Below are 26,656 nucleotides of genomic sequence, written 5' to 3' on the forward strand. Positions count from 1 at the left end.
AGGCTCTGGGGTTGGATTTTTCTTTCTTCCTTTTTCCAGTATTGTCCCTGTCAACATGCCACCATTTCATCTGAAACAAGGGATGCATGAAGCTTTTCAGTCTGGGTTTTGTTTCCCTGTATTTTTTATATTTGTTTAATTTGCTGACTAGCAGCTCTAAAAAAATCACTCAATCAGCATATCTGGCCCAAATACTAGGCTTGACTTGAACATACTGGCAGTGTCTTGGCTCGTGGACAACTGAGGCTGGTTTGAATTTTTGTTCTGTGATCTGTATAGGTAGAGGTGATAGAAGAAGAAAATAATAATCTGAAAATCTGTCTTGTTTCTTTCCCAGCAGTGCCATAGAAGTCAAGCCTCAAATGCTTATTTCGATCTCATTTGTAACCTCATGTAGCTTTGGAGAGTCACTTCTGACTTACAAGACCCTCTGTGGGAAAAGGAGCAGCTCTCTCATTCCACTGCTCAATTTTGCAGGCTTGTGTTTGAGTCACTTGGTCCTTTTTCCCTCTCTGAAGCACCAATGTATTGCATTTACTTTTGTGACCTGAGGAGCTGCCAAGCAATGTAACCACATTGGCAGTTCTGTCTGACCAACATAGGAAGCTGCTTCTCCCTCTCTGAATCCAGGGAAGTCATCTGAACTAGTTACTGTGGCAAGTCCTATCATGGCAAGATCCAAAATTAAATTACTACCTTATTTTTTTCCAGGTACTCCACATCTGCATTCTCCAAACTAAGCAGAGTAGGGATCCGACATCCTCCACCTCTTCCTTTCATTGGAAACCTGCTCTTTTTCCATGAGGTAGGATACGTTTTTTTTTGTATCAATCAAAGTGATGGGAAGAGTGGATAGGAGGCAGGAGGAATTGAAGGGGATCCCACAGTTCACTGGTACCACCTCTTCAAGCATGTCCCCCTGGAAAGGACAAGCAAAACTCATCTTTTTGCATGAATTGGTAGAAGCAGTTGTGTGTAAGCAGCTCTAATTCCAGGGTAAAGTAAACTTGAGGGAAACAAAATGTGTAAGCTCCTGCTGTTAATTACTTGAGCTTTTCCAAGAAAGTTCGTGCCCTCAGTGAAACAAACTTAGTTATGTGAATAGAGCAGATTATGTTAACTAGCCTCAACTGGTATGTTCTGAGTGGTTTTGGCTCCTACAACCTTTCTGTTTGTTTGCACTTTTGCCGATTGTACACGTTTATTTTAAAGCCTTTAATGTTCCTTGCTCTGAAGCAGTAACTGGAATTAGGTACTGCTGAAAGTTGTTGCTCTGTGCTGCAAATATTAGGGCTGTGAGGAAGAGGAAGTAGTGACATTTTGCTTCTAGATTTTATTCCCTTATTTTTCTCACCCATCGTCTTTCAATAGACTGCTAATGCTGTATTTTGTTCCTTGTTCCATTTCAGTGGTACTGCTGAGGGTCCAAGACACCTCAATAATGAGAAGCTGCCATTTCTCTGGTTAGATCTTACAGTAAGGTCTCTCCAGTGTGTCTCTGTTGCAGCCCAACAACTTTTCAGGAAAACTGGGCCAGCTCCAGCTGCTGCCCAGTTTTCCCTGTTAAGTGTATGGTCATCAATATCCATGCTGAGATTTGAATTATTAATGAGAATATATTGCCTTTTGCCTTGATCTTCATGGTGATTGTTCTGTCGATATCTGACTCATTATTAGGTAAAACCCTTTTAAATACCTGTTTTACGTGTATATCTGATTTCATTTAGAAAACAGCATAAAAGGTAGACTTAATCCGCTCTAGATTAATTTGAACTGGAATTGGCAGCATGACTTTAACTTACAAGGGATTCTGGTGGTATGGTATGCTGACCTGTTCACCTTCACTCTTCAGGTTTAAATTCATCAGGGTGGCAGAAAGCCACTCATTCTGTAGCTCCTTAGTGGTGAAATCCAGATACCATTAGTTACTTGCTAACACGTGCTGTTAGGTAAAGGTGCCTGGAGACTAAGTTATTTTGGTATGTTTTAGATGGGCTTGCCCTGTACCACGGTAGAAGTGTAAAGGTTTTGGGAAATTACCCAAAATGATCATATGATCTCTTAGGCAAATTTCATGACAAGAATAGCATTCATTAAGTTAACTTAAATCAGACTAATGCAAAAAATTTAACCTTGATTTTACTACCTTTTAGGAAGAAAAATAAATTAAAGGTATCTGAGAAATTGTATCTTGGGTTACCAAGAAATAACTGTTTTGAAATAGAGTCGAGTGGTGCAAAGCCACAAGCACTGCCAGGCTTTATGTCTAGCACTGGCATTTCACCACCCATCCTCTCTACCATGCTATCACTGCCAGTAGGAATGAGCAGGGAGGAGCCCAGGCTCTTGGTAATTTTTCTACCTCCTCTCATGTATTTTACCATTTTTCTGTATCTGCTCCTGGGGCTGCTTTCCTAGAACAGTGCCCATAGCAGTGAGCCAGTAATGGGAGCTGTGCTTTTATACTGCAAGCTCTTGTCTGTGAGAGTGTTTCCAGGGACACAAGTGCCCTCGCTACAGTCAGTAGAGGACATCGTCCACTTTCCCTTTCCCACAGGGGAGAACCAGGGCCTGCCCATCACCTTACTGGGAATAGGGATGGTTTTAGGGGCTTAGCTGTGAGGAACACTGCTGTGCATGAGTAGGGGTTGGGTTTACTTTATATACTTTTTTTTAATAGGAAGTAGAAAAATGTTGATTTGTTCTGTTGCTCCATCTATAATTTCAAGAAGTTCTTGCCCTTCCATGTTTATGCAACCATTCTCTTTGCACCAAAATAGCTGTTTGGAGAGTCTCCCTTTTAAACAGGCTGGCTCTTTTTTAGTATTGCTAATCTTGTGCAGGGAAAACACATGAGCCACACTCCCGTTAAATTATCAAACTAGTGCTTTTCAACCATGAACATTTATTTCAAAGGAGTTAATGAATGGTGACTAAGAGGAATGAATTGATATGTGCTGTAAGGGAATCTGCATATGTGTAATTTGTACATTTCCAGTGTTGAATTTGGTCTGCAAATTAACACAGGTTGAAAAGCCCTGAACACAAGTGATATCTGGAAGATAAAAGGAAATTAGGGCTTCAGCATATGCAGCCTGGCAGTCCAAAAATTGTCCTCATCTTATGAATTCGGGCTTTTCTCCTAGAATATGATTGCCAGAAATGCAAGGAAAATAAATAAAGCAGGAGAGGAAGTCCCTTTGACATAATAGAGTAAATCTATGACCTGGGAATTTAAGAAAAAACATTAAGTGTCAAAAAATCCCACCAAGATTGTGTAAGCAGTATTTTACAATTTGTAATGGTATAAATTCAAGGGTTTGCTTGCCTTCTCCCTTACTTGAGCATAAATCACTTCTACTGAAATAAATGGAGTTTCCTGTTTTGCTGCACTCTGCATGTAAACAGAGCTTCAGCCCTCATGCTTTTTTGCAATTCTTCTTCTTCAAATGTGCCTGAAAACAAAGGAACAGTACAAGCAGGATTTTACCAGTAGTGCCGGGTTGGGGTTATTTAATAAGCTTTCAAAGGTATTCTAAATAAGAAAATATTTTGTTAGTGAGATTTTTATTTGTTTTCAAGAATTATTTCAGAGATTTCTTGAACAGTGTATTTTCTTTCAATAAAATAATAGTAGCTGTTACTATAATGTCTCTGAGAGAGGAAGAGGAAGTGTGGAAAGTGGAGGGGCTAAGGACAATGCAACAGGAAAGACATAGAAAAGGAGAGTTTAAGAGCTGGCTTGGGGAAAACAAAGTTATTTTACTGTAAGTAACCCTTCTCTCTCAAGTAAAATAAAGGGAGATAATCACACTCTGAAACTAAAACATATCCAAGTTAATCGGCTTATCTCAGCAATGGGAAGATAGGAAATGATTGCAGTTCTGCAGCTGGGAAATTATCTGAGTCCAAGATATTAGATTAAAAATTCTTCCATTGCATGAGAACAGTTTGTGGTGGGTAAGTCTGATGTAATAGTAAATATGATTAGGCTGCTTAAAAAAAGCAGCATGTTCAATTTTTTCCAATAACTGAGCAGACTTGCAGCCGACAGGCTGCTGTTTTGCTACAATTCCTGACTGTTTGCTCACCTCTCCATGTGCTGCATTTTTCCTATGAGTCTGGAAAAACGTGAGGGTTGTTTGTGATAGCTGTGTAATGGTTGACGCAGGAGTATACACAGCATGGACTTTCACACATGGATCTGCATGGGCTTTATAGCAGCAGGATGCAGAAAAAACTAAACCAAACTCTTTCATCAATTCCGAGGCTAATGATTTTATTACGTGACAAATGCTCTGAAAATTGAGAAGCTACATATCTGCATCACCCTTTCTCTCTGGCAAACACTTAACCTGTTGCTATGGCTGTGCTGTGCTTTTCTCCCCCTTTCCCATTCCTTTCCTAAAATGACAGCTATGCTGTTTTTAAATGTCATTGGCTCTGACATTTGCACGGCCCTGGTCGCCTGGTACTGTACCTGTGTGCACTGCTCCCTGCCCAGCCTCCGGGAGAGGCACACTGTGCTGCAGCAGCTTTGGGGCTGCTCCTGATGTTTTGGGGCAGTGGTGGGTGTGTGGGTTGCCTTGTTTTGGTCCTTGGTAGGTGGGATATGCTGCTGCGTGCAGCTGAGTGATGTGCTTTGGGTCCTTACAGTGGCGTGATCATGTGTTGCTTCCCTCCTATTACTCCTAGCAAGCTTCAGTGATGCTTTTGACTGTCTGTGTGCTTGCATCCCTGCCTTGCATGTTAATGAAAGACATCCCTCTCTTTAGACCCTCTCAGCTCGGACAGGATACCCTTTGTTTACTCTGTTTATTCCAGTCTGGCCTACTTGTAGATCCTGGGCTACCCCAGAGCGGCCCATTTCTGCTGAATGGAAGTGGGGGCTGTGTGGGTGCTTTGTCTTGCTTTCAGTTTGGGATCTGGCTGGGCTGTGTTGTTTTATGGCTGATGGGTGGGAGTGGAAAAGGGGGGAGTGCAGGGAGGAAGCAGAGAGCAAACATTTCTCTTTCTTCACTACGCATCTGCCAAAAGCATCCTTCAAGTTGGACGTAAAGGAAAATAAAAGGCAGAGTCCTTGCAGGAATGAAATTACCCCATGTTTAATTTTTAGCTTAGAAAGTACTGTGTGGGTGCTTAGAGAGGCTGCAGTGTTTACTGCTCTGGAATTTAATGACACAGCATTCAAACCTAAACAAGGTTGGAGAGAGGCAAATGGTGAGGGGAGCAAAAAGGGGGGAAAGGGAGGATAAGGAGATCTCCGGCTCTGACCTGGATTGAATTACAAGAATAAAATGACTTATATTGACAGTGAAAGCCTGCATATGGTTTTGTGTTTCTTTGTGCAGATAAACAACAGAAGAATGAGATAGGGAGTGTGTGTTTTGCAACTTGATAGCTGTTTTTGTGAAACCAGAAAGGTTGGCTGTGGCATCACCAACCATCCTGTCTCTATCTCCCCCAGATACTTGTGTGCATCTGCTGTGGGCTGCTGACTGCCAGGACGGACCTCTTGGGGTGATCCAGGTCTTCTCTCACGTCCTCAGAATGCCACCACCCTAGACTGGGAGGCATGTATATGTATGTGGTGCATACATATAGATCTAAACCTAGCCATTTCACTGTCTGCAACGTGACAGAAAACCTGGGGTTAGATGTGGGTCTATGTGTATATTTCTACATCTATAAAGCCAGTCTTTCTTCCCTTTTAAAATGTGTATTTTCCTAGTTTCATCTGATAGTCTGTGTTACCTCCTTTGATCAGATGTTAGCATTGTCAGATAACCTGACAATGTTGGTGCAGTGTCTCTTTGTGGGAACCTAAAGCAGGAAATCAGGACATCGAGACAACTGGCTGTCTCCCACTTGACTAAATGCTATTTGCAGCCTTCAGCAAGGGCTGGACCTCAGTTTCTGAGATGAGCATCAGGTAGAGCTGTGCTGTAGCTCACCCCAGCTTGTCCCTGCATTGGTGGGGGTCTCAGCAGGGTGAGCCTGTGCCTGGGGAGCAGTGTGTGCACCTCAGAGACCCTTCTGTAGAGACGTGATGCCCTTGGCTTCTTTGCACTTGCCGTGTTTCCCATAACTGTGTTTGCAAGATACACCGTAATGTGGCGCCAACTTTAAATAACACTTATGGATGCTGAGACAATATTAGGGTGCACAAAGCAACTGGTAGGTTTCATGTGATAGAAAAAGGGGATGAATCAAAACTGCCTTACTGGTGAATAATGGTGACCCATGCAATGAAGGTGGTAGTGGTCATGACAGATGCCTTTGCTCTTCTGGATTATACCATTTTTCCTTTGAGGGAAGAAGCAATTCCTTTTTGTATTACAAGGAATGGTGTACTGATGGCATGGCTTTTTCCTAGAGCAGCTCTAACATTTATTTTTGTTCATTTATTTTGTGCATTTATTTTTGTTCATCTGTGTGAATGCTTCCCAAAGATCTCGGCAGTTGCCCCTAGAAGGAGATGTAGACTTCATTGATGAGCATCATCATGGTTTTGATATCCCTAAACCCATGCTTTGGTTGTTCTTTTTGACACACTTCATGCTTGCCTTATTAAATGCTGCATGGAGGGGAAGAGGCAATGGTTGAGGCAGCTGGTAGCTCTTAAGTGGAAAGGGGATGATGTTGTTGTTGTTTGAGGCAGCACATCGAGTGAGAAGAGACTCCCTAATTATGCTCCTGGCTTTCCTCAGACTCTCAGTGTGATTTTTGGCAAATCTGATTGGGGCAAAGCTTTCTTCTTTTCTGGGTAAGCAAATCTCTTTCTTTTGCTTCACCTTGGGACTCTTTTATCTACCTGCAAAACGGTAAAGATGATTATCTGTAATTGATAAGTCTTCTTTTTTGATCAGGTTATGGTGAAACATTTTGGACACTTCTCTGGGGCCTGTTAGACTTGGGGAAGCTGATATCACTGCTGTCTTGAATGGACTGGGACAGTCCAAGGCCAGAGGGAGTTTATATGTTTTTTTGCAATATTCACAGAGCAACTGGGGCTATGAATTAATGCCAGGCCTGAGTTCTGGCCTATGAATGAAGATATCTGAGTGAGGTGGTCCCCAAGATAACAGCGCTGACGGATACTTCCCTTCTATGCCATCCTTGACCACTGTCCTGTGATGGGTTTTTGGTGGCAGCTACCAAATGACTACCCAAGATCAATGGGAGCAGAGGTCTGCATCATTAAAATGACACCTGGCTCGTGAGAATGGTCTAGGGAAGTTTGCCACATATTATGTCTTTTGGAGAGTATATTTGCATGTTCATCATCATCATTTGCATGTTCCAGAGGGTTGCACATAAACCTCTGGAATTTGCTATGCAGCAGCTCTTCAAGCAGTGTGTACTGCTAAATTAAAGCCAGCTCTGGCCTGACATGCAGCAGCAGTGAACCCAAACAGCTGAACTACACAGTGTTTGGGCTGAGAGAATGGGATAATGTGTAGTTGTAAAGGTAGTAGCATACAGGTAGAGCCAGTGTAGTCACAATCTGGACTTTACATTAGGCTCCAGAAGTAGGGATCCTCATCTTGAAAAGCAGTAAAGTAGGGATGTTTGAACAGGAGGATTCCAATAGTTTTTGTAGTAAACTCAATGGGCTTTTACATGTGAGCTTAAAAAGCAGGACTATTTCTTGGGTGTGACTGTCTTCTCTTCAGTTTTGCCTGTAGTTGCACTGACCTGGAAGGAGAGGGGTTGGAGTAGATAAAATCTTTTAGTCCTTGAAATTAGGAAAGAAAGCAACAGAATCAGGGATACTGTGAATAACAGCAACTCTGTTATTTTACATGAAATTGTAACTCACTCACATTACTGTCAATTTGGAGTTTGGAAGCATCCTATGTTGTTCACCTTCTTATTGCATGTGGAGAACCCCACATCCAGAAATCTAGGTTTTCTGTGTCAGCAAGACCACTCTGTATAATAATGGCCAGGTATCAGTTGTAATTCTAAAATTATAGAAGGCTCAGATTGGGTATTGTGAACAGCTGTTATCCATGAGCCAACAAATTTAGCACAGTCTTAACTTCATTAGCAGTGTCTAAGTGCATTAGCCATATGCTCCTCAGCATATGGGTAAATACATAACAATTTATTTTCATTAAGAGTTTTCTTACAAGTGCTACTAACCCAAGCTCCACTAGAAATGTTTACAGCACGACATGTCTTTTCAGATAAGAAGCTGACTTTCAGTACCGCAAGTCATCCTGAAAGGCTGACAAGCAAGATACTTCCCTGTCCTTTCTAGGAATAGGCAGGTACAGCTGCTGTGGGTCTGATCTGCTGCATCTAGCTAGGCTTGGTTTCTGTAAGGCTTTGTATTAAAATGAATAATAGAAGGCTTTGGAGAACTGCCTGTTCAAACACGTGCTGGTAAATCCCTGGTATTCATTGTGTGCCTGCCTTCTGGTTGCCTGCGATGCACCTTGGATGGCATCACCACCGGGTAGCTTTATAAGACTCATGACCTTCTGGGTTCTTCCCACTTTCCCCCTTCCCAGGCAGGATGTAGAGTCCTGAGAGGTACTGAGTGTGAAATCAGGTCATACTCATGACCTCTAGTCAAATGGATGTGGTGATGGAAAGGCAGGGCAAGTTTGTAGGGTGGGCACTGTGCAGGGCTCTGAGGGCTTCAATAGCTGCAAAGTGGCACAGGTGTAAGTTGGCCGTTGTGTGCTCAGTGTTCTCCTAATTTCTCAGAAATAAATGAAAAGATATTTTCTTGAGAGCTTTTTATTTTGAATTTTTTTTTATAAGCATTTCTGCAGCTTGATCCAGAAACATGAGTTGCCTAGAAAGACACTGAAGAGTAAGAATGGACCAATCTTATTGGAGAGGTAGAAAGTTCAAAAGTTAATCTGTTTTTCCACAGCCTCAGAGGCCTTGGTGCATGTCTAAATTTAGATGGTAATGTGAAACAAGAATCAACTAGAGCTGGAATCTAATCAGGTTTTTTTCAGACTTGACTGGGTTTTCTGTTGTGGTTGGGTGGTTTTTTGGTTGGTTGGTTTTTAGAAAAGAAAAATCAACAGGAAGCCTAAACAAACCTGTGTTCTTTAAAAATAAATGTATTTCAAATTGCTCTATTTTCTTTCTCTCTTTGTCATCATACAAGGCTGATGAATGGATGAGTGAATTGAATTATAGTCTTCAGTTGTTCTTGGACTTTCTAGTTGTTCATTTTGTTTATTAACTATTAGCCTTTTCTCCTGCTTAGATTTTGTAATTTTGTAATATACTATGAATTTTAGGAGATTTATAATAAGGCAGAGGAAAAAGTTAAATGTTCTTTGGACAGTTGCCCTGGGGCAGTTTTAAATATTCAGGTAGCAAAAACAACTCACTGAACATTGGTAACTTGTTTTACCTTAGTACAAGAAAATTGAAAATTATAAACAAGAGAAAAAGAAACTGAGCTACGTGTTTCAAAATATTTTCAACTATGTATTTTCATGATAAAGTATGCAAGAAAGAAACATTAAAATAATTTCAAATTAGTCTTTGCTGTTTGCTGAATTATCATAGTTTTTGTGTATTATATCTGATTGCATTTTTTTGTTTCTGTGAGTCTAGAAAACTGTTAACTTTCATAGGCAGGATGATGCCTGGGTTGATTTAGGTAGAATTAGTGAAAGTTAGGGTAAAGGAGCCATAAGAAGTCACATACAATGGTGAGTTGAAATATTCTCTGAGTTTTTAGATTATGTGGTTTATTTTTCTTATCTTCTACATAGCTAGGAAGGCTGAGTTCAGCTTACATTTTTACTATATGGTTCAGAAGGGCATAAGACCCCTAGTTATAAGACTTTTAAAGGATTTATTGACTAATAAAACACTATTAATAAGGATATTTATGTTTTTGATCCAGTCCTTAAATACTTAGTCTTATGGAATCATGCTACAGTGTAAGTTCTCTTAGTTAATCATGTTATGACACACAAAGCTACAGTATTGTATTCTAAGCTTCTTGTTTACCTTTGTAACTACTTTTATTTTTTCTATGTCTTAAACTCTAAAACTCTACATTTTCTTAATGTGTTTCTGCTTTAATCTATAAATCCACATTCTTGTGTCTAGTATCTACCTTTTCTAAGGATTCAGATCAAATCCAGTGTTTAATTCTAAGCTTTGGCTTACAGGCCCAAAGTTCTGAGAATTCCCTCCATTTTGGATTCCAACATCTCCCCCTTCTTTTTGTATTAAGAATATTCCTTTGATAGTTTTGCTAATTATCTTTTGTATGTATTGGAATAGATAAGGTATTGTTATAAGTATAATTATGATGATAATTATACTTATATATACACACCTATTTTAAATTTTGTTTTATTACGGTGTAAGATTTAATTTATCGAGTAGGTCACTTAATTATATTCTATCATCAATTCTGATTTTAGTTATATTTTCCTTTAATTGTTGTGTGTTCTTATGAATGGATTTTGAATTATTAGATAGGTTTATGTAATGCATTCCATCAAAATTTTCACACCTATGTTTATGTACTAGTAAAAGAAAATTTATTGTTGTTCTGTTTTGTAGAGTTGCATGTCTTACATTTTTGATATCAGTTAATAAACTACTTAATGTAAGAGAATTAGTATTGCTTTGCTTACTTAACTATACCCTAACTGATTTAATTGTTTTAGGGCTATTGTCAAGGTAAGTTGGGGTAAAAATATAGATGTTGAAAAGATGTTAAGGGAAGTCTTTCCTTGGACACACAGAGAAAGGGGATTGTGAGCACCAAAGTCTTCCCTGATTTGCCTCTATTTACTTTTATTTCTTTATATTGAGAGGAAGCAGTGGGTGATAAGCCCTAGACAGGATAAGGGATGTTGTGGCTTTAGAGAATAGTCTAGGAAAGAAGCACAAAGGGGTATGAATAAGAAATTGGTGATTGATACCTGATTTTTGCAGAGATGTGAACACATCTGCCTTGATCTGTTAGTATACTGCAACATGTGGTACGTTGTGAAAAGTGTGTGATGAGGCAGAAGGAGGAAGAGTAGCACTTGATTTATCCTTATTTTTGTTCCACTTCTGAAGGCAATCTAGGGCAGAAGCACCTTGCAGCCAAGGTGGAGTGGAAAAGGCACTTGATCACAGAGAAGGGGGAAATGGGAGAGCTTTCGGAGAAAAAAAGTTGTTGGTGACCTTATACCAGAGGTCTCTATTTTAATAAAGAGTCTCATAAAGTTCATCACAGATAGAATTAGGCACCTTGCAAGTATCTTGTAGTTATATTTGTGTTTATATTTCCCTACCTCTTTTTTTCCCTCCTCAGTGCCCCAGGGAGCCATCTCTGAGACCTCATAAACGTGAGATTTCATTTTCTAATGCTATTTCATTTCCTGGATGGAGGACCTGCCACGAGAAGACCAGACCTCAAATTATAATAGCCCTATAAATAACTCCCTTAGGCAAAGGGAAAAAAGAAAGCCTTTGAAAGACAACCGCAAATGCAAAAATGGAGGTTTTGGGTTCTTACAGAACCAGCCTCAGCAGGTCTAGTTAAAACATGGTTAATTTTTGAGTTTCCCTGTTTATCTCTTTGCATTGTTGACGTACAAAATTATATCTCAAAAGTCTTCAGATGTCTTTTGCTTGAGCCTAATTTTAAATCTACAGTTTTGATGCCTTTTGGCCTGTCTTTAGATCCTGCTAAAAATGGAATTTGCAGATAAAATTGAAAACAATTCAACAAACTGACTAAAACAAATACAATGATGGATTGAGTAAAAATAGTCTGAAAACACAACTTTTTCTTCTTTCTGGGTGAAGTAGTTTTAATTCAGCAGACCCAGACAGTCTGCCTGCTTTCTGCTGGAAATCTGTGCGGAATTGGCACATCGACTAGAATAAAAACATTCCCGAGGAATCGGCGTCTTCTGTCAAAACATTTGAACAGCTCCTGTCTCCCAGAGCACAGCACTGCTCTGGAGCCGGCAAGGGAGCTCTGCAACGTGTGGTGCAGGCTTCCCCTCCAACCTCCCATCTCAAATCCACCTTTTTGCATAAGCATGGGCCAAGTGTTTCAGGTTCAATTATATTTAGCTGTGGAGGCAGTAGAGAAAGCAGTTTACAGGAGCCTTTTGCAGCATGGTTGGACCTGTGCAAAGCTGTCCTTCCTCTGTTCTCACTAAGGCTGTGTTGTACATGGAGTCTTTTAGCTTGCAAAAGATTCTCGAGTCCAACCGTTAACCCAGCAGTGCCAAATCCACCACCATGTCTCTAAGTGTCTCATCTACGTGTCTTTTAAATACCTCCATGGATGGTGACTCAACTACTTCCCTAGGCAGCCTGCTCAGTGCTTGACAGCCCTTTTGGTGCAGAAATTTTGTCTAGTGTGTGAAGGAAAAGTTGTGGAGTTAAGGTTGGAGGATCCCAGTATCTTCCTGGGTCAGTATGGTGTCTGGGGACAGGTAGGCTGGCAAATCTGAGCTCCAGGAGAAGTCCTGCTGTGCAGGGATGGGACTTCCCCCCAGCAGATGTCTCAGTGCCATGTCTTCTGCTGCTGCATGACTCTGCTATATGTGAGGTTACCCTCCAACAGCAAAGTTCAACCTCTGTGTTGTGGAGTAATAATAATAATAACAATAATAATGTTCATTATTTGATCAATTTAAAAAGTGGCTAGAAAGAGGCACTCAGCAATTACAGCGTTTAGCAGAGCTAAGTGAGACGAAACTCAGCATTTTCAGCTTGACATTGATTGCTTTACTTTTGCTAAGCAGTATCTTAGTCCCTCAGCACTGAGATGAAGGAGGTCTTGCTAGTAGGCTCTGCTCAGTATGAATAAGACTGGTAAAATCTGGCCTGCAGACAATTTACTCGAGATACTGTCTGTCTGTTATTGAGACTAATTGCTCAGGAATGTAATTGTATCATTCCTGTTACCAAAATTGATATTCCCTGCCTGACTCCAGCTAAATGAGTTTTTATTTTTGCAGAATTTCTGGGCTGTTGCGTGCTAAGGCGTTGTGGGGACAACAGGCAGTCAGTGTTTGAAACAAATGAGGTTTTTCTTTATACTTGACAGAGAGGTGTGTCTTAAGCAGTACTTTACTGTGTGGATGCACTAGCAGATGGTGTCCTTTAAGGCTGTACATGTGACAGTAGCCTGTTTGAATAAGTATCCATGCTAGTTTTAGCACCAGGAGGAAATTAAAGGCCAAATAAGCCACTTCCCTTCCCCCGCTCTTTCCGGGAAGGGAGGGACCAGAAAGGTGCCTGACTTTTGCTGCTGAGAGCACTCCTCACAGCGATGTCACACCCACACACTGCTGAAACTCTAACCCTTTCTGTAACCAGGGCAGTCTCTAGCATTCTTGTCTAAGCTCTGTCCAGCAGAAAAAACACTTATAAATCAGCGTAAAAATACACAAGGTGGGAAGACGAGCAACCCAATGTATGTGGTTATTTTGTACACTGTGGCACATGCCCAGATAGCAATGGTATTGTTTGGAATACAAGTGGCATCACTGAGAAATGTGATGGAAGACAATGACGTGTGCCAGCCTGAGCAGGGAGGGCAGAGGTGGCTCACAAACCAGCCCTAGATCTGCATGGATTAGTGTCAGCACAGCAGACTTGCCAGGGATGGGCTGTACATGTGCATTCCTAACTCTATTACTTATCCCCTGGGCCAGAAGGGCCAGATGTGTTGTATTGCATAGGCAACATATTTAATCTGTGCATGATCATTCCTGATGGATCCCCTCCAGACAGTCCAAAAGTTACATTACTGAGCCCCAGCCTATTTTACGTAGAAGGACAAGACCACCCAATCCCGTGCCTTTAGGGAAGGGAGAAGGTGGAATTGCTGTGATTTCACATTCTATCAAGCATCTGTACACTCCATGGACAAAATGCTTGTATACTGGTGTCTAACCCAAGGAAGCTAAGGCCATACTTTGGTACCCAAAAGTGTCACCATAGGATTTGTCACAGGAGCTAACAGGTGTTGGTACTTCTAAATGTTGCTACAACTCCTTTTATTTAGTTATGCAAAGTCTAGCCCACTGCACTTAATTTTGTTTTAAGCATATACTATGCTGAAAAAATATGGTTACCTTTGGGACTCAGGTTTCCGGAAACTGAGGATTCCCATCCCTAAAAACTTTGGACTGGGCTCTGAGCAACCTGATCCTGTTGAAGGTGTCCCTGCTGATTGAAGGGGGGTTGCACTAGAAGGCCTTTAAAGATCCCTTCCAACCCAAGCTATTCTATGACCAAAAAGATGAAAAGGTCACAATATGGCCATATGGGAGGGGAAAACATGATAAAATCCTTCTCTGAACAATTACAGCAAATATATGTTAAAAGGCTTTAAGATGTTTCACAGTGATGAGCCCTTTTTTGATAGGCAACTTAACAGACTGGAACAAATGTCAGAATTGAAGCCTCTTAATATATTATATTACATTACTGTCTTGCAAGGGTTGGAGACTTGGGTTTGTGTGGACTTGCCACTGTCCTAACACAGGAGCATTCCCTTGATACGCTGAAAGTTTATCATGTGGAGAGGGGGACTTGAAAGACAGGAAGTGTGCTTGCAGTTTTATGGGCAAGGAAACTGAGGGCTGTGGCTGCAACAATTTTGCCTCCCTGCTCATTGAGACCAAAAGCCAAGTGCCCTCTGTGTTCACTGGGTGTGGGAGAAGGTATCCAGTGATTCCTGACCTTGTGCAGGAAGAGGTTGTGACAAGGGCTGTGGACTGCATCGGCACCCCGTGGACTCTGGCACAGTGCCACAATCAATGCCACCTTCCCAGAGTCCCTGTTGCTGCAGGAAAAGCTTATGTTACATGTAGGAGGATAATGCCTCAAAACATCCCCACTGGAATAAATAAGTACCTTAAGTTGAGAGTTCAAACCCAACTTGCTTTTCTACTACTTTTGTAGTCGGTTTGGTAACTTTCATTTGGTTTAGGAAAAATAGAAATAAGTGTTAAATTCATGCTTAAAAGATTGTATCTCTTCTGACAGATTTGTTATCCTTTTTCTCATTTTCAACAAGTAAACTTGCTTTTGTGGCAGAGATTTTGACATTAAGTGTCTTGATAGAATAATAGGCATGAGATGGATTGCAATCTATTGCCTCAATACTTTGCCAATCATAAACTAAAATCAGTTAATGCATTGAGGTAAATCTTGCTATATTGGGCAGTGTGCTAGTAGTATTAAAAATATCAATCCAGAAAATATATTGATTATATTATCTCCATAGCAACAAACAATAAGAGGATAATGTTAGCTTAATAATTGTGCTTTGTGAAAACCTTTCAGAATAATTACTACATTGTGGTCTTTTCACAATGTGGAATGCAATAATGCTTCTTCCTTGACTGCAGTCACCATCAGCACTGCGTCAAGAGATGTTGTTTTTGTGTGCATGCATATGTATTTGTGGGTAATTTTGCTCCGGGTAAAACAATTCAGCAGACTATTTTGGGATCCATTTTTAAATGGTCAAGACCACAAATTGGCAATTGTTTTCCGTGTGGCCTGTTTTCTCCCACCCCCTCTGACAACTGGCTACTGTTAAAAGAGGTTGTTAACATTCCTTTTCCTGCCTCTTTCTTTTACAAGGCACAAAGATTTTGGCATGTAACGAAGAAAAGTCCAGCTACTCTGTTAAGGATTTGTGGGAGAGAGGAACTCTGTTCTAAAGACACTGCTTGATATCTGTTCCTTTAATTGAATTTATTCTATCATCCTCTAGAAATGACTTGTTCTGCAGGAGCTGAGGCATTTGCCTGTATTTTAGGGGACCCGGCTCTCTTGTGCATCCTACATTGTCGTATAAATAATAACCTGAGGTTGTTATGAATATATAGAGATACTTTCCTATATGTAAGTAAGGAGGTGTAGGTATAACATTTTAGCCTGAAATTTTGGCAGGAGAATCAGAGGACTGATATATATGCTCTTCATCTGGGTCTTGCTCTTTACTTCCATATCAACCCTGTAATTTATATCCTGAGTAAAAAAGAGGCATTAATACAAATCCATGATGAAGAAGCCAAGTTTTTAGAGTGGCTCTGTATAAGCTCTGCTCAGCAATAACAAAAACATTTCTATATTATCAACCCCATATTCAGTATAAATCCAAAACATACCCCTATTCTAGCCACTGTGCACGAAAATAACTCTACCCTAGCCTAAACCAGCACAATTGGTAAAACCTCCCAGTTTAATCCATGAAGTATAGGCAGCTAAACTGTCCTGTGTCTATGAAAGGACCTTGGAGTCCTGGCAGTAGATCTGGAATCCCTTCTCCTTCTGGTCACTCCAGTATTTCACGTTGAGCGAGTGCTCGCTTTGGAGATCAGCTAGCACTGCTGCTAAATGTTGCACTGGCAGGAGCTTCCCCATGGTTTTTGTAGGGTGTCCCATGCTATTCCCAGTTGTATGGTGGGATTACCCCTCTACTTCCAAGGACATGAATGGATGTCACATTGCTTAGTGGTCACTCCTCCATGCCTTTTCTTGTGGGACAAACACTGATGTCAGACAGATTAAACTTTGAGCACCTCTTCTAACTGCATATCATTTTATTTTGATTCTTACTTCTGGAGAGATGTAGTCATTCAAATGTCCCATAATTTGTCTTCTTACCATTTACCAAACAGGGGTCCCCTTTCCTCTGAGGACCTTCAGAAGAAAGCCCCTGCTTTGAAAGCACTACCTAAAATAAGTGGTCCTCTTGGGCCTGGGAATGTGCAGACCCTCCGCTCTGTAGAGGTGTACCGTGTACATAAGAAAAGCAGGAGAGTGAAAGAGTGCTGACAGTTTTCCATCTGAGATGATGGCTTCATCAGGAGCTTGGTTGTGCTGTTTTCCTCTCCAGTCTCTCCAGTTGGTTGCTTTATGGGGATGGTGTGATGGAAAAGTTGTTTTATATTCCTGGCAGAGGTTACTTTCTGCCAGTGGCCCAGTCTCTTAGGGATGTGGTTAATTCACAGGGATTTGGAGGAGGAGTTGCCCTTGACTGTGGCCTTATGCTGAGCATCTAGGCCTGCATAAGTGTTGTACTGAATGAGGGTGCCAATCACCCTTCTCCTTTCCCATGTGCAGATTAATTCAGTTATGAAAGGACAGATAAATGCATTGGTTCCTCTGGAAAATACCTGGTATTTGCAGGTGTTCAGCATCATTCATTAAAAAAAGAAGCAAGCCCAGATGGCTTAACGAGGTGATGATTTAGAAACAGAAATGAATGGCTGACAGGAGCCAATTGAGTCCCCATCTCCAAACCGGAGTTCTTCTGTTTATGAAATTGTCACAGTTGAAACTCTGACTGTGCTTGACACATCCTGTACTAGCCAGTGATCTTACTGATTGCTAGAGCTCCCAAATTCTCATTCCACTCCAGCCTCCTGTTTAGTTTCCTTGTGCTATATCAGCTCCTGATGCTCTCTGCAGTCCTCTCTATAGCCCACACAGGGATTGGCATTGTGTGTTTCTGTCTGTCTCTTCCTAATCCCTTCCCAGGGAGGCCTGATAAGGCTTTCTAGTGTTTCTGGTTTTTGTGCTCAGCTCCTACAAGCTACCACATGGGTGTCTTGGGTCTTAAACAGTGTTTGGCTTCAAGACAGAACACGAAGAGTAACTTCCCTTATGAAAACAAGATATTACTGGAGCAGTTATTTTAAAATAGGTGAAGAGTCAACTGCCTGCAGTAATGTGGCTATTGGGGCTACAGTTTGTTGTATTCCCAAAGGGATAGAAGCATACTGTACAGGATCTTGCAGCCCATCTCTGTCCACAGTGCTTTGGGTAGGTCTGTCCTACCGGGTGCCATGTCACTCTGGGAGCAGGATGAAGCACTAGGAGTGTTTGTTCCCATGGCTAGGCTGAAAATTCTGCTCTGCAGACACATTCCCCCTCCTGCCCTGCTGAATGTATGGGCTCGCCTCGAGCCTTGTGTGTCAAGCTGACGTGTCTGTTCTTAACCTTGTGGCTTTTACAGAGGTGCCATGTGATAGATGGGAGCAAAAGGGACCTGTCATGCCTATGCCTGGCCTGTCCATGCTGCAGATAGCAGCATGCTCTGCTCTCCATCAGAGGCCACTACAATCTGTGGGGACGTTTTTCTCTTTTTGTACTTGAGAGCTGCATCCATACAAGGTGGAAATTAAGCAAGAGGAAGCTGAGCTTGTTTGGCCATGTTAAAATACAGAAATAGTCCTGGTATCTTTCAGTAATGCATTAAGTGGCATGATTAATTCTGTCACATGTAGTGATCTTTCCAGGTCTCTTCCCTCGATGCAGGACTCTGCTGTTTAGTGCTTTGGTTTGGATACAGTTCTGTGTCTTAGCATCATCAAAATAAAAGATCAAAATTTGAGAGCTGAGTTTGTGATTATCTTAAGTTCTTTCACTTGTGATCATCTTAAGTGTATGTTTCATAGTTTTAAACTTGGTGGTCACAGAAAATTAGGTGGCATGGATTTTATAAAGAGTTCATAAACAATGGCAGAGACCCCTAGCACTATATGAGGGGAATGTCTCTGAGTAGGCCAAGATACTGCTCACTGAACGAGTTATCTTTTGTCCCACAGATGAGGTTTTCTTGAAGCCCACCTAAATAGTGCCTACTTAGGCCCTAGTGAGCAGTATGAGGTGGCCCAGAGTTTGCATCAGAAAAGAAAGCTTAATCATTGTCATCCTAATTCAGTAGGTGAAGGTGCAAGATTTGCACAGAAGTGTGTGCAATTTTTTTATTTCAAAGTTACTTTTTTTATTTCAAAGTCTGTTTGCACTCAGTGGCACCCAAGACAGACTTTGTCACAATGGGTTTGGTTAATATATTTTATCCTTTAAAATGACATTTTCATGGTCTGAAGGAATCTGCTGTTGATGGGTCTGAGAAGGAAGGGGACACTCTTCTGAAGTGGAAAAGCTCCTTGGAGGAAGGAGTCCCTTTCTTGGTAAAGGAGTCCACTCTCATTTCTTTGAATGCCCCTTTGTTACCCCAGAAACTGTGTTGTGTGTTGCTGTGTTGTTAGAGTACTCCCCAAATCTTCATTTTCCGTAGATTTAGCTGCCATGTCTGTATGTCCTACAAGAAGTTGTTTCCATTTCTTCAAATTATGCAATGACTGTTTTGCTTCTCTTAAGGAAGGCCAGCAATGAAAATGAATAAAGTTCATTCACTGTTAGTGAGATGTGCTGAATGCTTATGCTAAGCTATCTGAGACATGGAGCTCACAGTGAAAATCCACATTACAGTGTTCCTCTATTGTACAATGAACTCCCTCCTATAGAGAGCACTGTAATTCTCTGCTTTCCTGCTGTAATTTGAGGATGCAGTAATATTAAGGCAGCAAAGGTTGTTAGCGATCCAGTGGAATTACATGTAAGTAGAGATTGTGTAGGAGAGAATTACACTTGGTTTGGAAGGAAGACAACTTAGAAGACTTTTAGTGGAAATTACATACTTTAGTAAAAAGAAATAAATCCATTGTTCCTTTCTATTTTTTCTAGTTTCTTGACTTATTATAAATATATGTTTATCAAAGGATCAGAAACTGCAGTGAGTCTGTAAGACCTCATATGGAGCTTTTCATGAACACACATTGAACAAATTGTAATTCTCTTTGTACATGTCTTCTTAATGACATGTTTTCTGGTTTGGACAAAGGTTCCTAGAAGCCTGAATAGGTGTCATCTGTGACATTTACTATGAAGTAAAATAAGGGCCTAGCAGGGGTAAGTGTTATCTAGACAATAGTCCTAGTAAAAATAGTAAGTTTGCAATTATATCTCTATACTAGATATAAACAAGGTCTAAGCTAACAGCAGGTAACTTTCAAATAGATAAAAAGAAATATTATTCTAGCTAGTGTAATCAGACTGAAAAATTCATCATTGCAATAATCAGAGAATCGAATACAGCAGCTGGAATAATTTGAGGGTCTGGATCATTTTATGACTTAATTGCATTTGTAGCTATGCATACTATAAGAGTAACTCAATCTTAAGCTAATAGTTGGGTGAGGAAGAAACCTCCCTCTACTTAAAGCATTTTAGAGTTAGCCATGCATATACGGTTCTTTTCCTCATGCCTTTCTTCAAAGCCTCAGGCATGTGATATGTCTGAAAGCTCAGAAACAGATCAAATTTGTTGATATTCCTTTCCTCTCTTATATACTGTCTGTGTTTCTGTGGCAGAGAAGGAATGTTTTTGTAAGCTACCAAGGAGGAGAATTGTGAAACCTTCAGCTTGTGTCTGGCTCTACCATTGACTTCTTGTGTGGCATTTGGCAAATTGCTTAATCTTGTGTACTTCCAACTCCCCACCTGTGACAGATTAGCATTTAACAGTCCAGAGATATTGAGGAAATGAAGTCTCTAAAGTGAAAGGAGCTTGAAAAAAGATACAAAAAGAAAGCGAGAATCTCACTGAAGTATGCTGAATTAATGTATGAGACTATATCTATATGAGAATGAGTTGGAAAGTTGAGTCAACTAGAAGTGTGAATGCAGTGTGCACATGTGAAAGTGTAGTAAATCTTTCCCATGAGAAGAGTCCCTCTTATTCTAGAAGTGACTGCAGATCTCCTTGAGGGGCTGGTGTAGATGACCTGGGTTATTCATCCTATACTTCATTTTTATAAGCATCCACATCTTGGTTCCTGTCCCCACGGTTCTGACTATAAAAGACTTCTAAAGTCTTGCAACTTCAATAGTCAATAATTTTTATCTCATTTCAAGCAACATTTATCCACAGCCAGTTTATACGACTTTGATCTTTTAGTAATGTAGATCTTTATATTAAATAGATATTTTTCTCTCCCTGGTGATTCCTTCCAATACAGTTCTAGACAGCAAGCATGTCTCCTCCCTTTGGTCTGCTAAAACGAACCTTTGGTTAGCTAAAATGGACTCTCCTAATTATGACTTGTAAGACAGGCCTTCGATTCCCCAAAGATCCTTGTAACCCTTTTTTCCAGTTGTTCAATTCTTAATTAATTCCTTTTGAATGTGGCAGCTCATCAGATTTACATGCAGCATTCCAGAGAAAGCCTATCCCAGATACTCCACACCTGTAGTTTCCATCACACTTTTTTCCATCATACATTTTCCATCATCTTTATCTTATGGTTAATGTGTCCATCCAGGTTTTTCACTTCTATCTTATTTTCAAGCATTCACCTACTACTACAGAAATTCTTGGAGTTAACATAATCTCTCTCTAAGGGCATGAAGCTTTGCTTTCAACTAAAGACTCCTCTGTTGCAGTTGTTCAGGTCATCCAGTTCTTCTGATATGACAATCTCAGTGTCTCTGCTTGCTGAGGAAAGGATCTGTCTTTTCAGAACCATGTACTTCACTGAAGCCTGATTCCCTTTTGTGCCAAACTCAGTCCTCTAAACATTGAACAAGGTTTGTCCCAGGACTGACCCTTGAGAAAACTGTGGATTTCCTCCTTTCCTGGCTGTACCTTTTCTTTCTACTCCATCCATACTCACTTCCCTACAGCTTTGATGTTTACCATTTTTTGGTTTTTTTTTTTAATCCTGATTTTCATCCTTTTTGGTGTGACAATGGTTCCCCAGCCACCAGACCAAATGCATTACTGAAATCTGTGTATCTTTCACTGCTGCCTCTCCTAGAAAATATGTTATTTTCCTAAAGAAAGAAAACAAGCAGTATATCCCATTTTCCATTCCTGTGACCCTCTTTCCATTAAGTATTTGCTGTGAAGTAGGCTGCCATGGGGTGCTTGAAGGACTGTGAACTGGCTGGAACTCCATCCAGCCATCCACTTGGGCAATGCAGGTGCTTTCAACTCTGATGTTACAGACATGTAATATGTGGTGGGTTTGGCGAGGAAAGTCTGAGGACTCAGGGTCCCACGCAATGAGAAATCTTGCATGCTTTTGAGGTCAGGCTTTCCACTGGGTGTTTGCTTCCTTGGCTCCCCCTCCCTCCAACTCTTCAGTTACCAGCTTATTAGAATCAGCCATTAACCTGGCTAATGGAGAGAAACAGCAAGCACCAGAAAAGATGATGCGCTTTTCGTAATTCCCATTTGGAAACTTGACTGGCTTAAACAGTAAATGTCTCAAGAAAAGACAAACCTCAGGAAAGGGTCCGAAGCCTATCTTGCTTTTGTAAAGCTGGCACACCCAGGTGGAGAAGGATGAGATGAGTACTTCACTGTTGAGTGGTCTTTAGGGACATAAAGGTAGTGCCCTGCCAAAGCTGCCAAGGTGGCTTTAAGCTGAGGTGCTGAATGGGCATGACTGAATTGTATTGTGCCATCTGATCATTTTGGATGATGTGGTTAAGGTGATCTCTGAATGCCTTCTTATCCTTTGTGTGATATGACTTGAGCCCACAAATCTTTGTCCTCTCTGAGTAGGAGAGGTGACGGAAGAAAAAGGGGGTAAGAGAGAAAGGAAGAGCTCATGCAAGAGGGGAAATATCCATGTTTCAGAGAGGGACTAAAGCCGTTTCTCTCAAGTGAGATAACAGCTCTTTGTTAAGGACAACAAGGACTAATACAGCACACAAAATAACCTGCCCTCTTAATTTTTATTAAAGATCTGAAAAGGTAGAAGGAAAGAAATTTACAATTTGTTTGGTATTTAGCGCAGGTAATTTTTTTAAAATTGTGTAATGAGAACACATTGTCCAAATTTTCATATGCAGATTCAATTAGTGTTTAGTTAATTAGCCTTTACAGATGAGATTAACTTAATTACATAACACTGACCTCTCTTAATAACTATTAAGGGTACGAAGGCTGCCTTTAATAAATTTAGAAGGGCTATATGTGTTTTTTAAAATCTGAAATGACACACACATAAATTAAACTAAATTACACACAGAGGACAACCATTAATGGTAATGATCAAAGGAAACAAACTATGTACATAGCTCAGAATCAGGCTGCTTGGAAGTTCATGCTGTGTTCCTCCTCTTGTCTGCTGGCATCCTAGTGATTTCACTAGGATTATTACTGGAGCTGATGTACAGTCTGGGGTCATTCCTTCAAAGAGAGTTGGAGACAGATACAAGGTTACTTTAATTAAATGTTAGCTTGTGTTAAAAAAAAATAATTTTGGGTACTAGGTTATTAGCAATTTTCTTTTTCAGGTGGTCTAAGGAAAAGGATGTGCAAAAGCTCATTGAATGCTAAAAATCTGATCCAAAAATATTTATTGTCATTATGTACCATAAAGAACTATATAGATTTTTTTATCTCTTGATATGAGATGTGCACTTGAACAATGATACTGTGATTATTAATATCACAGTGAAACAGAGCATCACATCTGATATAGGGTGATAAAGGTGGAGCATATATGGGACTAGTTATGGGCTGTGGCATCTTTGGTTTCTGAGTCACAAGTTTGAATCCAGGGTATCTTGGTAAAGGGACTGACATCAGATAATATCTGATACTTTTCAGAAGGGAGGAACAAAAGCCTTTTTCCCTTGCTGGATCTTGCATGGGTAATGTTTCCCACTTGCAGTGAATTTTGATGGGCTCATCACATCCATCTCCACAGAGCTTTTGTGACATTCAGTTCACTACAAAATTCAAGGTCTACACTCACTGCATTCTCTAGGACCCATTTCGGAGTCCAGATTTTGAGTTACTGTCAGGAGCAGGCATCTGCTGGATCCCAGCTTTGTGGCTCTCTTCAAACCATTTTATCTCATGACCCCTAAGGAGCACAGTGAAGTTCATAAACCACATAATTTGTTTTCCACCTGCAGTAAGCTGAAATGTTCAAAGCATCCTCCATACAATCTGAGTCATTTTCCATTTGAAGCCATGAGATCTGCAGGTATCGAGCAACTAAAAGGAATAGGTTGGATATGCCTCATGTTAAACACCCCAAAATTCAAAATGTGTGGCTTCTCTCTGAAATACTGCCTCTTTCTGAAAACTTTGGCTTAGTGCCTATAACCATTTTCAGCAAGGAGGGAAGATGACATTGCCGCAGATTTTTTTCCTTGCTGTGAGGAACTAGCAAGGTGAATATGCAATGAGGAGGAAATTGCTGAAGTATCTGTCTTGGAGTGGCAGAGTCTATTGAAAAAAAAAAAAAAAAAAAGGAGAGGGGATACTTGAGCAAATTCAGCCCTTTCATGTATGCAGCTCAAGCTGAATCTTCAGCATTCAGTATCTCAAGAAAAATGGTTGGCACTGACCAGACTTTGCTTTTTTTGATGCAGACCCAAATCTTGTTCTCTTCCATGAGGTTTGTGCCTGTATCCCTGAGAGCAGGATTTGGCCTTGTGAGTGGTTCTATCCACAGACACAGCCGATGATACGCACTCAGAGGAAGAATGCAAATTCCCTGCAGGGAGGCAACCGCCAGATATGTAAACAAAGAACCTTCTGGGTGTGCAGCAGTCAGCCCACTTGAGCTGCTGTTTCCATGGTATACCAGATGCTGTAAAATATGCTTTCTTCAGGGGGAGAAGCTTTTCCTACTCCTGCATTATCGTGTTTGATGATGGACTGTCCTCAGGCTGGTACCTCACTGTATGGGCCACATGTGACAAGTCCCCCTGGCCCAACCATTTTCTGGGTTGATGATGATAGCTCATCTTCTGCAGCTTCCAAACAAAGAAAACCCTAAGTGCTTTTTTTTTAAACTTGGAACATCATTGCTAACTATGCTTTTAATTTTTACTACTGAGTGTTTAATGCACTACAGTTCTTCCTGATGCACATGGTGTCATACCATTATACTGGGTGATTTTGCTTTTCTGTTTCCTCCTGTTTTTCAAAAAAACCCGGAATACATGTTTCCATTTTTCTCTGATTATTCTTTTCCTAATCACCCTGTTGCTCTGTTATAATTTCTGCTTTAGGGAGATTAAAGCCACTGGGTACTAGTCAGCAGGTGCCATTTCTGAGTTTGACTGTGGGTCACCCAGTGGATAAATATAAGGAAAAGAAGCAAAGATAGGTGGTCTCTACTCCCATTTTCTTGTAAAACAGCAGCAGATTGTGAGCAGATGATTGGTTGTGTCATAGTTACTAAGTACAAGTGCAATTATAAAACGTGGACAAGTCTGCAATAATTGGTGGAAGCAAACCAAACTCAGCCAGTGTAAATGAGTTACCAAAAGCACCTATGAGGCTTTCTGTGCTTCAAACATGATTCAGGGGAGGAGGAGGGTATTTTCAGGGTACCTGTCTACTGGAGGCCATGTTTGGGGATGATGCTGCAAAACTGGCAGAGCTGTGTGGATGTGACATATCCCCTCACTCTGAGTCCATGCAGGTTCATTGGCTTTCCTTGTGGCCATCAAGAGCAAACACAGGAGCCTTTTTATGGCTCCAGCTTCCTCCAGCTGAGAAGCGTACCTTGGTATGTAAGGGATACATGCACGTGCTCTATGCCTTGCCTACAGTCCAGCCACCATAGCTCCATGGGGTCCTGTGTGTGTTGGCTTCTCTTTCCCAGGCCTGCTGCAACGAGACCTGCTACCAGGCACTTACCAGGTCCTGAAGGAGGCCAGGACAGCAGTAGGTCCCAGGAGTGAACAGTGGAGGCTGGTAGTGGCAAGTGTGTGTGTGCGGTGCTGCATGGCATGAGAAAGAGTCCTGGAGTGTAAAGAATTAAGGCTTCTTTTACTTCTGAGATGCTTTATCACAGTCTTTCCCAGGTGCTTTTCAACTCCTTCTCTTCCCCCACCGCAGGCTAGTACTTCTCACTTTAGGGAAAAAAAATTAAGTGTGGTTAATTTTAAGCCAGTGCAATTATTTAGGAGTCCTGGAGGTGGAAAACCAGTTACTGGTTAACAGATCTGATTTGAAATGTGTTCTGCCTGACCCCCCTAATGAAGTGAGCCAGAAGCAGTTCTTCCAAGGAGCTGGCTTTCTGGAAAGCTTTTTCACTGAATCATTTAAAGCCTAGGCTTCTTGAAAATGTTAATATCCTGCTGGCTCACTGGAATGCAGCTGGTGGGTACAGCAAGTGCAATACCTATGTGCGTGCTTGCAATCCAAAGCACAGCGAGCAGGTAGGGTTCAGGCTGCAGTGTGGGTGTCCTTGCTGAAGGCTCAGGCTGGGAGGGAAGTGGGCTGGAAAGCAGACCTGATTTGGCATCGTCCCACAGGACTGGAAGTTCTTCTGCCCTGCCCAAGCATTGCAGCTGTGATACAGCAGCGCTTTGCACCCTGGTGGGGCTGTGCCCGGTGACCTCGAGCCGTGCCCTGCATGGCTGGAAATGTCAGCTGTGCTTGTGCAGCCTGGGGCTGCTCTCGTGGCACAGTGGTCAGAGCATGCCCGTGGGCTGAGCCTGCTGGACCAGCCTGAAATGGCCACCTGGAGAATCTGACCCCAGCATTCCCCCCTGCAGCAGTAGAGAGCATTTATAATGCTGAAATGATAGCAATTGCAGGCTGGAGTCTTGCAATGGCTGGAGTGTCTCCATAGCTAAAATGCAGGTCGGTGTGAATGTATATGTGCCTTTTCACCTCCCACGGTGTCTCCAGGCAAAAGCCTTTTTGAGCTAGCTGTCTCTATTTGTGGTATTACAAAGGCTTTGTTCACCTTAGTTTCAGTGTGAGGCTTTTCTGCTTACCTTAGTAGTGAAGAATTTTTCAGGTGAGAATATATATTCTTTTCAGGCAATATACATTCTCCTCAGGCTG

The 26,656-nt window shown here is 41.3% G+C and overlaps 1 protein-coding gene across 13 annotated transcripts in view; it reads left to right on the forward strand.

Moving 5' to 3' along the window:
- The window catches only part of TBXAS1 (thromboxane A synthase 1), a 234,713-nt gene that overhangs the window by 51,554 nt on the left and 156,503 nt on the right, over nt 1–26,656 (forward strand). For 8 of the 13 annotated variants that reach the window (XM_068190960.1, XM_068190947.1, XM_068190959.1 and 5 more), the window contains exon 2: nt 712–805. The exons of 1 other annotated variant lie outside the window; for it this stretch is intronic. In XM_068190960.1, coding sequence (XP_068047061.1) covers nt 712–805 — 94 coding nt within the window. Of the gene's footprint in view, nt 1–711; nt 806–1,409; nt 1,678–21,331; nt 21,412–26,656 lie in introns of those variants that run through there. 4 more of the 13 variants (XM_068190951.1, XM_068190953.1, XM_068190956.1 and 1 more) reach the window with 3 other exon arrangements.

Source organism: Anomalospiza imberbis, chromosome 5 (genome assembly GCF_031753505.1).
Source record: "Anomalospiza imberbis isolate Cuckoo-Finch-1a 21T00152 chromosome 5, ASM3175350v1, whole genome shotgun sequence".
In the NCBI taxonomy this organism is placed as follows: domain Eukaryota; kingdom Metazoa; phylum Chordata; class Aves; order Passeriformes; family Viduidae; genus Anomalospiza; species Anomalospiza imberbis.